The 11552-nt window shown below is 50.1% G+C and overlaps 1 protein-coding gene across 2 annotated transcripts; it reads right to left on the bottom strand.

The window, feature by feature from the left end:
- Window positions 1-4: 4 nt before the first annotated feature.
- Foxm1 (forkhead box M1) lies at window positions 5-9720 on the bottom strand. 2 transcript variants are annotated; one of them, XM_029479026.2, is made up of 7 exons: window positions 9185-9720; window positions 7959-8110; window positions 5964-6155; window positions 4401-4529; window positions 3477-3521; window positions 2885-2954; window positions 5-2712 (listed from the first exon to the last, which is right to left on the bottom strand). In XM_029479026.2, exons 1-7 carry the CDS (start codon window positions 9678-9680, stop codon window positions 1523-1525), a joined length of 2274 nt encoding a protein of 757 aa, XP_029334886.1. In that variant the 5' UTR covers window positions 9681-9720; the 3' UTR covers window positions 5-1522. The 2 variants fall into 2 exon arrangements, with proteins under 2 accessions (XP_029334886.1, XP_029334885.1); XM_029479025.2 differs by having other exon boundaries at window positions 6-2712; window positions 3477-3524.
- Between the last annotated feature and the right edge of the window lie 1832 nt (window positions 9721-11552).

An 11552-nucleotide genomic window follows, 5' to 3' on the forward strand; every position in this document is an offset into this window, starting at 1 on the left:
CCACAGAGCCAGGAGAGGCAGCTTTGGAGGAAAGCCCTTTCTGGTACCATTGTTTGCTGCTAGGGTTGCTATGGTGATGCCTCCTGACTGGTGCTGCTGGGAGGAGGCCCTTGCCTGTCCTGGGAGGCTCCTCAGTCCCTGATGCTTTTCGATGTCAGTTATGGTTACAAACTTGGTAACATGAGCTGAGGGAGAGCCTTGCCTGGGAAGGCTCAGGAGCAGGAAGGGGGCAGGCTCCTGAGCTTGGAGCTGGGATAGAGGTGGTAATGAGACACCTACAACAGTTTTGGCTTTCAGGCCTGAATACTGAATGGAATGGGAGGGCTATAACTGCTGCTGTTACCAAGGGATCAACAAGGACCTAAGTCAGAGTCTGGTCCCATGGAACAAGGTCTGGGGTGGCAAGGAAGAGGTGGGCAGGACAGGGACCAGTGGGAACTGGACTCTGTTGGCAGAATCTCATGTAGCATAGAGGGCTGATCCTCCAGCCTCTACCTCTCAAAGGCTGAGATTATAGATATGAATCATCACAACAGACAAAGCTGGCAACCTCAGAGTCCAAGAAGGGTGCGGGAGAGAGCATCTGTGGAAGGCCCATGCAGCAGGGGCAGGCCTTGCCCATCACCCCCAGGCTCCACCTCTCGCTCAATTCCAAGACCAGTGCCACGGGCTTTATTCAGTAGGTAGTTACAGTAGTGTTGTTCTGTAGCTTGTAGAGTGGGGTCTAGGGTGGTTTTATGCAAAGCTCAGGTGCAAGCTAAGGAAGCCAGGCAAGTCAGGGGTCACTTTCTCCTTCTCAGGCCTCAGCTTGAGATCTCAACGGCAGACTCCCTGGCTTGATTGGGAACACTATCAGAGAAACACCTAGTAGGGCTCCTGTGAGTACCCATGCTTTTGCTTCAGGCACACCCATCTCCCTACACCCAAATCCAATAGGCTTTCACAGCAGGATTTCTTCATGCAGTACCACTGGCTTGGAGACATGGGGAGCTGTGAGAAAAGGGCAGTAAGCAGGATCCTGGCACAGCAACCTGTGTTTCTAGAAGCCTATAGCAGAACCCACAAGTGTGGAGAGACTGCACTGCAGGTCCTTCCCCCAGAGGTCACAAGCAAAGTGCAACCCCATCCCTCTACCCATCCTGGCCATCTCTGGATAATGAGCTAAGGAAATACGCTTACATTTATAATTACAGGACAACTTGGGGAGCTGACACCATTTATAAGGGTTACCTTGCCAGGAGCAACAAGTGACTAATGGGCACTTCCTGGTCCTCATGGCTCGTCACACCCACTTCACTTGCCAGCAGGGAGTGGAGGACTCAGACTCTGGGGGATCCTACTGCTTGCATAGGTCCCAGAGTGGCTTAGATGTGGCTATTATCTTGACATAATTAGGTCAAAGGGCACAGCTCAGCCCTTGCCTGCTAGCTTCCCTCAGACGGCTTGGGGTACACTGAGCCACACAAGCGCCAGGATAGCAGGCGGCTTGAGTGGCAAGGGCAAGACCTTGCCTCTATTGCAGCTAAGGGATGAACTGAGACCAGTTGATGTTGTCAGGGCCCAGAGGATCCTCCTCCAGGCCAGGGAAACTGATGTCTAGAAGGATCTTGCTGAGGCTATCATTCATTGTGTCCAGGACAAGGCCTTCTGTGAGAGAACGGTTGGCTGAAAGGCTGGGAATCTGCAGCTCGGGGGAGCCAGGCTTGGGGCCTTCCACATGTGGTGGTGGAGGGCTGCCAAAGGGGTCAGAGGCAAGGTCAAAGGGCTCTGAGTTGAGGAGCTCCCGGGGAGAGTCAAAGAGAGGACCACTTTTCAAAGGGGTGGTATTCAGCTCCATCAACCCCAGTGAGTCAGGCAGAAGGCCAAAGGCACCCTGGGGGGTTCGTACTGGGCTGAAATCTAACCCCCCAACTTTGGCTGGAGGTGTAAGCCTCCAGGACTCAGGGTCTCTAGAGAGCACAGACTTGCTAGGAGTGGAGGAGACAGGCAATGTCTCCTTGATGGGGGTCTTGAAAGGTCCTCCCTCTTCCTGAGGGCAGCTGAGCTGGGATGCAGGCTCGGAAGACTCCGCCAGGAGCTCCACAGCTGGCCGAAATGTGCTGGAGTCCTCTGAGAAGAACAGTTCAGGCTCATCCAGACAGGGTGGCTGAAGGTGCTGTTTCCTCCGGGATCGGCTCACCTCCCTTTTCTCTCTTCGCTTAGTCACCAGCATTTCTGAGACACACCGCGTTGGGGACTTGAGCCCACAATAGGACTTCTTGGGCTTTGGGGTAGGAGAGCAGGAAGAATCTTCCCAGGAGTTGGATAGTTCCTCTTTGAGTGATGCACATGGAGAGGGCCACTCTTCCAAGGGAGGGCTCTCCACTTTGATAGGCCTCTCTAAGTGTGGTATGACCTCCCCAGGCTGCATTTCTTCTTCCTTAATGGACTGAATAGGAAGTAAAGGCAATAGCCCTTCCCCTCCAAGCAGGGGTTTCTCCTCCTTCAGTGGCTCTGTGGCAGGAAGTGGGGCTATTCCTTCACTGGATAGCAACACCTTGGGTGCAATGCGGACTCGCTTGCTATGACGGGCGAGCTCTGAGCTCATAAGCGATGCTGCCAGAGGCAAGGGAACCTTCACTGAGGGCTGTAACACCAGGGACTGGTTCACTGGGAACTGGATGGGCACCAGGTATGAGCTAACCCGAGGGAGCAGAGGCTTCATCTTTCGCCCTAGGAGGAAGCAGGAGAGATCAGAGGTAGGCAATGCTAGGGGTCTACTACTTCCCACTCCAGGGGCACTGCTCAACTGTGAACTCAAACTCCCTCTGAATTAGAGACATAACCTGAAGATAAGCCCCAGAACCAGGACTGGACGGGTCTGAGACCCGCCCCCCATACTCACGTGCGCCCAGTGGGATTTCGGTTTTGATGGCGACGTTTCTATGGAGCTCAGGATTGGGTCGTTTCTGCTGCTGCTTATTGGAAGAGAAAGAAACCTGGACTAGTAAGGTAAGGGGAGAGGCAGAACCCCACCAACCTGAGCTGATGCAGAAACTTTTCTGGCCTAAAAACCCAGAAAGAAAAGCTGGTTTGAATGATAGATGCAGGTAGGTACAATCTATGAAGCCATGCTGAAGGGAAAGGTGGACAACAGACAAATGAGGGAGGGCAGGACAATGCTATGCCTGTCCCGTGGTACTCACCACCCCCAGGGAAATGCGGTTAACTATCTGAGAGACAGAGACAAGCCACGCTGAGAGAACAGGCTGCCGCTACTGCCTGCAGGGCCCATGCCACGCACCTGTCCTTGCGATGGCAGGCCTTGCAGTGCCCACTTTGCTCTGCTCGGCACACCTTTGTGGTACTGTGCTCAGGGTTAGCAGTCACAGGGCCAAACACAGAGCCCTCCCCACGTCACAGCGTCTGCCCACTAAAGCCATGCTGAGCAGTGAGGGAAATCAGGCCAAGCCCCAGCCAGAGGAGAAGAGCCTTACTGATTCCACGAGCTCGGGCGACTGTGGAGACCCTGCTTCCAGTGGCTGCTGGCGGCCAGGCATCGAGGGAGAGAAATGAGATGCAGTTACCACAAATGTGGTCGATCTACTCAGACTAGGAAGAAACCTACTGTCCAGGGGACACCATGGAGAACGCTTCCCTTCCAGAAGAACAAACAGTACAGCAACAACATCCTTCCGGGTACCTAGCAGCTCTCAAAACAACAACTTTCGTCCTGACAACATGTTCTTATGGCTCCATTTTTAGTCTCTAGACTTAAAGAAGGGCTTCTTCGGAGCAAGGCTGAAAATACAAATTTCAAAGCTGGAGAGATAGGTCAGTGGGTAAGAGAGCTTGCTGTACCAAGCCTAAGGATCTGAGTTCAGATCCCAGGACCTACATTAATAAATGCATCTATAACCCCAGACCTATGAAGGCAGGGGTGGAGACAGGTGGGTTGCAGGGGTTTGCTGACCCCAGTGTAGCTCCAGGTTCCACGAGAGAGCCATCCCAAGGAAATAAAGAGAGAGAGAAGGACACCCAAGGTCTGGCTCTGGCCTCTACACTCCTACACAGATGCCCTGCCCTGCCACACCAAATTACTAGGCCTATCCCAGATTCACCAATCAGAACCCCAAGTAAGAGACCTGGAAGCTGTATTATAACAAGTGTCCATACTAAATAGAGGAGTTAGAGAAACACTCCACTATTTAGACCAGAACAGTTTTCTTTACTCTCTGGTCTAGGGCAAGGACTGTCACTTGGTATCTGTCGGCTGGCTGTTCAGGGCATTACGCAAGTCATGAATTGGGTGACTGGCTTCTAGCTTTCCCTCAGTCAGAGAGCGTCAGGAGTGAGGCTGCTTCTTTACAGAAGGCTCAGTAATCCCCAACTGGCTCTCCAGATGAAACAAGGACACTCACCTTAAACACTTGGTCCAATGTCAAGTAGCGATTGGCACTGGGGTGAATGGTCCAGAAGGAGACCTTGCCATTGGCAGATGTCTCTCGAACAAACATGTCATGGAGAGAAAGGTTGTGACGAATGGAGTTCTGAAAGAGACAGATACGCAGTCATCAGTTCAGTTAACTTTGGAGACATTGCTCTCGGAGTGAGCTGGGAAAGGCCAGGGCATCTCCCACTGCTTTTAACAGAGATATGCCACACTGCAGAGCTAACCTCAGCCATACATGCACGGAGATAAAGATTCATAACACACCCCAATTAGTGACCAACAAAACAACAAAAACCAGATGGCCTATGCCCAGGCCCTGAAGGTCTTAGGTGGAAGCCTCCCTCTCTACCCCTGCTCTCTATCCCGGCCCAAGGCTCAGGGGAAGAGAACACTAAACAGGATCTTTACACCCGCAATGCTTGCCTCATCACCTGTGCGGAAAATGAGGCAGGCTAAGCCGGGCAGCCAAGAACCCCGTGATTTCTACAAGTGCATCATGCCCTTTGGCATCAGGAGAGAGCGAAGACTCTGTCCACCGCACAGTCTATAGAGAAACACTAAAGGCTCAAGAGCAGCAGCAGGACAAGCCATCTGTATGCCTGGCCATGGTGGTGTGCCCATATGCGTGGAACGCAGGAAGATGAAGCAGGAAGATACAGTTACGGAGCAAGATCCTATCTCAGAGACTGGACTGTGCCAATCTGAGGATCAGATACAACGGAAGCACTGCTACCTGTGGCCTGGTGTCAACATTGCAGACATGCAGCACAGGACAGGCAGAAGAGAGGACACAAGGTCACATGCTGGTTCAAGGTCAGTCTTTCTGGCAAATCCCACTTCAAAGCCGGACTCTAGTGCATGGCAGGGAAGAACTCTGCCACTGAGCTCCAGCCTGACAAAGTCCATTTCTATCCAAGCTTTTCAATGGAAGGGATTGAAAAGTGGGTACCTGGTGCCATCCTGCACTCAGTCCCAGAACTCCCATCAAGAGAAATAACTCCAGCAAGCTGTCCTCTGATCTTCCCATGCTCACATAATACATACACCCCTTCTCCCACGAGCATATAAGTAAGCAAAGCACGCGAGCATGGGCACACGCGCGCGCGCGCGCGCGCACACACACACACACGCACAAACGCGCACACACACGCGTACACACACGCGCGCGCACACACACACACACACACACACAGTGTGATTCTGACAAAGACTCTGTCATAGAGTTCCCATGCATCAGATGAAAACCAAGACACAACTTGCCCAGGGGTCAGGGTGGCAATACCCTTGCAGTCCCATCTACTCCCAAGATTGAAACAGGAAGTTTATATGTCTGAGGCCAGCTTAGAGCATGAATTGAGACTGTCTCAAAACAAGAAAGAAAAGGAGAAGGCCCCGCCCACTAGATGTTACAGGACATTAATCTTGGGGCCACTGGCTCACTGTTCCTTTGTTGTCTCTCATTAGGACACAACCTAAAGCATCATGAGAAACAGACCAGAATGGCCTTGACGTTGGCTATGGGACAGAGTACCTTCCAGCCTGGCTTGGCAATGTGCTTAAAGTAAGGGAAGTGGTCCTCAATCCAAGTGTAGATGTCCTTCAAGGTCATGCGCTTTCTCTCAGTGCTGTTGATGGCAAACTGTATCATGGCCATATAAGAGTAGGGTGGCCTCTCAGACACAGAGTCCTGCCAACATGTTGACACTCCTGAGGGCTCCTCAACCTGTAGGGTGAGAGAAGCCAAAGGGAAAGAGAAGAGAGAATGACAGGGAAGTTTACGAGACTCACTCCCCACCCCAGATCCATGGAGCATCCTCCAGAACTTCCTGCCTGACCCTTTAATAGACAGTGCTTCCCGTGGTGACCCTGAACCATGAGACTGCCTTCGTTGCTAGTTCATAACTGTAGCTTTGCTACTGTCACAGTTCTAATGTAAATATCTGGTATTCGGGATACTTAACATGCAACTCCAAAGAGGTCATGACCCACAGGTTGAAAATCACTGCTCTAGGGGATAACAGAAACAAACTCATTTGACACCATTATTTTGTAATGGGATTAAAGTTTAATTAGTTTGTCTAGGCCCCAGCCAATTAGCAACGGATTCCCTTCCATCCTTTTCCTCAAAATAAATTGCCTGGGAAGCCTGAGGCTGGGGCATAGCTCAGTTTGATAGAGTGCTTGCCCGATCGATATGCATGAAGGCCTGGTGCTGGTTTGATCTCCAGCACCACATAAGGAAAAAACGGGTCATGGTGGCGTATATCTGTACTTTCTGCAGTGGAGGGGTTGAGGCAGGATGAGCAAGAGTTTAAGGTCATCCTCAGCTAGTCTTTTCTAAGCTATCCCAGGTTACATAAGACCCTATTTCAAAAGCAAGAAAACAAATGAGGTCTCTTCCAGTAGATTCTCTAGCTGGGATCCGCACAATAATTTGTATGAATTTTTCAGACTTGCAGGTCAAAGGACTTAGGTCTGAGATCCACATGTAGTCCTGATGGGACGTAAGCCCACCTTGTCTCAGTGTAGGTATAGAAGAAACAGTCAAAATTGTGGGGAAATGCTTACAAAAGACACACTTGGACGAGTCTTAGACAAAGATCTGATCAGTTTAAAAATTTGAGATATAATTTTACAAGTCCAGATATATGTTTAAATATACAGTTTAATTGATACAAATAAAATTCCTATAGAATTTACTTTGCTAACAGTGTACCTCCTAATAAAACTGTTGTGTTAACGATGCTACATTCAATTTGTACTGTTGGGATGCCACTTTAAAAGTCCAAGTGGCTTCTTTAACCACGACCCTTCATCATTTCCTGAATATTTACAAAGGGCCACTAAACCCAGTGCTAGAGAAACACAAAGCCAGGATTATGCCTTTAATGAGCAACGATGGGGACAGTGAGAGGTCCCAGGCAGTAAAGTCACTCAGAAGGCTGTGGTGGCACATGTGATCCTAGTTCCTCAGGGGCAGAGGCGGGAGGGCCCAAGCAAGGCCAGTGTTAGCTTGACCCTGCTTCAAAGTAAAACTAAAAAGGGCTGGAAATGCGGCTTAGTAGTGCCTGTCTCTCTCTTGAATCAGGGCTTCTCTGTGTAGCTCTGGCTGTCACGGAGCTCACTCTGCAGACCAGGCCTGCCACTGCCTCCCTTAAAGGCGTGCATCACCACCACCACCCTCGTGGCACATAGTCTTATGTAGTATTTGGCCTTGGGTTCACTCCCCAATACCTCCAAAAGAACAATATTTAAAAGAAACATTATGGCCCGGCAGTGGTGGTGCTCACCTTTAATCCCAGCACTTGGGAGGCAGAGGCAGGTGGATTTCTAAGTTCGAGGCCAGCCTGGTCTACAGAGTGACAGGACAGCCAGGGCTACACAGAGAAACCCTGTCTCGAAAAGTCAAAAAACAAAGAAACATTACATAGAAAAGCCTTAAGTAGTGCTAACAGAACTTGGATGTTGTTCCAGTAGCTCCTTGCTCCATTTCCTGTCTTCCCGAATGAGTGACAGAATAGCTCACCTTAACCCGATTCTGCTCCAGGTGACAATTCTCCTTCTCTTCCAGTTCCTGCTTAACGCTGCAGGGGCCCAGCCCGTCAGAACTCATCTTTCCAAGCCACTGGATATTGGTTAAGCTGTTGTCCAGCGTGCAGCCTGCCGCCTCACCACCAGCTAGAGGGAAAATAACCCAAGACTCCATTAGCATGCCCAGCATCTTCAGATGCCCGGCAGCTCTTTCAAAATCAATAGCTGGGGATAACCCCTCTAAGACCTGTACTCTAAGGGACAGGGAACGAATGCACGGTAAATCGTTGTGGCTCTAAGTTATTCTGCTCCACTATGGACTTCAGGAGACATTTATGAATAACAAATTGCCTTTCAATGAGCCAGAAGGGACCGTAGGCAAATTTTGGAGAGCTACACAAAAATGTCACATTTCTTCCCTGGGCTTCAGTTTATTACTTGAAAATGGAAATTTCTTTTTTTTTTTTTTTTTTTTTTTTTTGGTTTTTCGAGACAGGGTTTCTCTGTATAGCCCTGGCTGTCCTGGAACTCACTTTGTAGACCAGGCTGGCCTCGAACTCAGAAATCCGCCTGCCTCTGCCTCCCGAGTGCTGGGATTAAAGGCATGCGCCACCACGCCCAGCTGAAAATGGAAATTTCTTTACAGGCGTGAATAAGAATGGCCCACATAGACACATATATTTGAACGCTTAGTCACCAGTGAGTGATGACATTTAAAATGATGAGAAGTATTAGGGCGTGTGGCATTGTTAGAGGAAGTGTGCCAGTCGGGGTGGGGGCTTTGGGGTTTCAAAAGCCCATGCCAGGCCCAGGGTCTCTCTGCCTCTCTTGGCCCAGATCAGGATGTGACTCTCAGCTACTGCTCCAGTGCCTGCCTGCCTGCTGCCATGCTTCCCACCATGTTGATAATGGACTACCTCTGGAAGTGTAAGCAAAAGATGCTTTCTTTTATAAGAGTTGCCTTGGTCATGGTGTGACTTTAGAGTAACAGAACAGTCACTAAGACAGAAGTCAACACAAAGAATGAACCAACCAACCAACCCTTCTCCAACATAAAGAGAGCATAGTAATGCCACATTAAGGGGCTTCAGTGCTCAAAGAATAAAAAACCAAAGCCTTCACCTAGAACCTGTCTACCAGACATCAGCATGACTGACTGAAGATCTTTCCAGTGAGGAGAAAGGCCAACCTCCACACCCATCTGCCTGGCAGGGCACATACCATAGCTCTCCTGTCTTTGCCTTGGAGGGGCTCCAGGAGGTTTGGGAACAGGCACACCCTTAGCTGCTGGCTTCGGTCCCAACGTCTCCGTGATCACCTCTGCTCTCTTGGACTCCTTGCTGGTGTGAGCTTGAGGCTGGGAAGGGTGAGAGGAGGGCCCCCCAGAGCTGATGAGGATGAACCTGTTGGGCCCGCTGCTGCCGCTCTCCTTCCCTTTGGCAGTTAGCGCTGTGATGATGCTCTGGATATCAGCGTTGCTGGGGATGGCCACCACTTGTGTGTTGGGCGTGGTGGGGTGGTTGATAATCTTGATTCCGGCTGGAAATTTGCAAGAGCTGGACTCTGCCACCTCTTGAGAGGCCTGTGCTGGAGTAGGCTCCTGTTGGGCAGGGGACCTCTTTGCTTCTTCCTCTGATGTTTCACTCGGGGCATTTTGGACAGGAAGGGGCAGCCTCCGTCTTTTGAGAATCAGTGGCCGGCGGGGGCTGGTTCTCATCGTGAAGCTGTGCTTTCGCTCTCCATTGAGAATCACAAGCTTTGACCCTGAGGAGGGCAAGGAGAAGCTGCCTGTCAGATCCGCTGGGCTGAGACAAACTGCATGAATGGCCCAAAGCAGAAGCTCAGAGGCCCAGGGGAATGCTGCCCGGACCTTGGTCAAACCCTCAGACAATAAGGGGCAGAAGCTAGGTTTGATACACACTTGTATTCCCAGCACCTACAAGGTTCAAGGTCAGCATGGACCACATGAGATCCTGTCTCAAAACAGACATACAAAATAAATAAAGCCCTATTACTGACCAAGGAAAGCTACCAATTGCAGCAAACACTTCAAGATGGGACCCGGGGACTGGACTGGAGTCAGTGGTCCCCTGGAAACTTAAGAACGTTTTGCCAGCGATAGAGTGCTTGCCTAGCAAAGCCCTAGATTCAGTTCCCTGCACTACGAAAAGGAAAACAAACAAGACAAAGATGGGGGGAGGGGCTGGCAAGATGGCTCAGAGACTGAAACCATCAGCTGCTAAGCCGGGCCACCTGAATTCAATCCCCAGGACCACAATAGTGGGAAGAGAGAATCAGCCCCCGACCCGTTCCCTCCAACTTCCACATACACACTGTGGCATGTGGGACAATCCTGCCCCCAGTTAAAATGTAAAAACATCTTTTTAAATGTTTGGCCAAAGGAATACATGAGTCATCTACAAGAATGTGGAAATGCCTGCCATTGTGTACTAGAAGGCAGGTCACTTGCAATGACTGGGGAGAGGGATGAAAGACGATGGGTCGGGTGGACAGGCGGCTATTAGGAGTCCTGACAATACTTTTTTTTTTTTTTGGTTTTTTTCGAGACAGGGTTTCTCTGTATAGCCCTGGCTGTCCTGGAACTCACTTTGTAGACCAGGCTGGCCTCGAACTCAGAAATCCGCCTGCCTCTGCATCCCGAGTGCTGGGATTAAAGGCTTGCGCCACCACGCCCGGCTCTGACAATACTCTTCTGCAGTCCTTTCTGTGATAACGCCTTGGCCAGTTTACTAAATCTTTGCAGGTCACAGGGTCAGTGCATACAGAGGCAGAGGCAGGAGGCCCTATTGCCACAACACCGGTGAGATCAACCACTAGTCTGCAAGATCCCAGACAAAAGGGGGGAACTTCCGTACTTATGGCTCACAGCAACGTTGTGTAGACTGCAGTCTCATTTATTCCACAGTTTTCAGTACTGTGACTGAACTCAGGGCTACACATACACTAAGCAAGGACTCTACTCTACTCCTGAGCTATACCCTATTGCCCTTTTCCGTCAGTCTCAAATAATGCAGGGGACCTTAAACTTCTGATTCTCCTGCCTCCACCTGTTAGAATCACAGGTGCGGCTATAATACCAGGCTTATGTGGTGGTAGGGATTGAACCTGGGGCCTTGTGAATGCTTGTAAGTGTTCTACAATAAAAACCCCAATCCTTTTGAATTGAAAAAAAAAAAAGATTTTCAAGAGCTTCCATTAACCACTGAGCCATCTCCCCAGCTCCATTACATTAATTTTTTTTTTTTTTTTTTTTTTTTTTTTTGGTTTTTCGAGACAGGGTTTCTCTGTGTAGTCGTGGCTGTCCTGGAACTCACTCTGTAGCCCAGGCTGGCCTCGAACTCAGAAATCCGCCTGCCTCTGCCTCCCGAGTGCTGGGATTAAAGGCGTGTGCCACCACGCCCGGCACATTAATTTTTTTTAAAAGTGTGTTTTCCTTCTTTCAAAATCTGCAAAGCATGTGCACAGTGACATTTTGGTACCTGAAAGTAACTATATTTTAGTGGGATTTTTTTTGTTTTTTGGTTTTTGAGATAGGGTTTCTCTGTGTAGCCCTGGCTTCCTGGAACTC

The sequence above is a fragment of the Mus caroli genome, unplaced genomic scaffold, assembly GCF_978045245.1.
Source record: "Mus caroli unplaced genomic scaffold, Mus_caroli_1 scaffold_7, whole genome shotgun sequence".
In the NCBI taxonomy this organism is placed as follows: domain Eukaryota; kingdom Metazoa; phylum Chordata; class Mammalia; order Rodentia; family Muridae; genus Mus; species Mus caroli.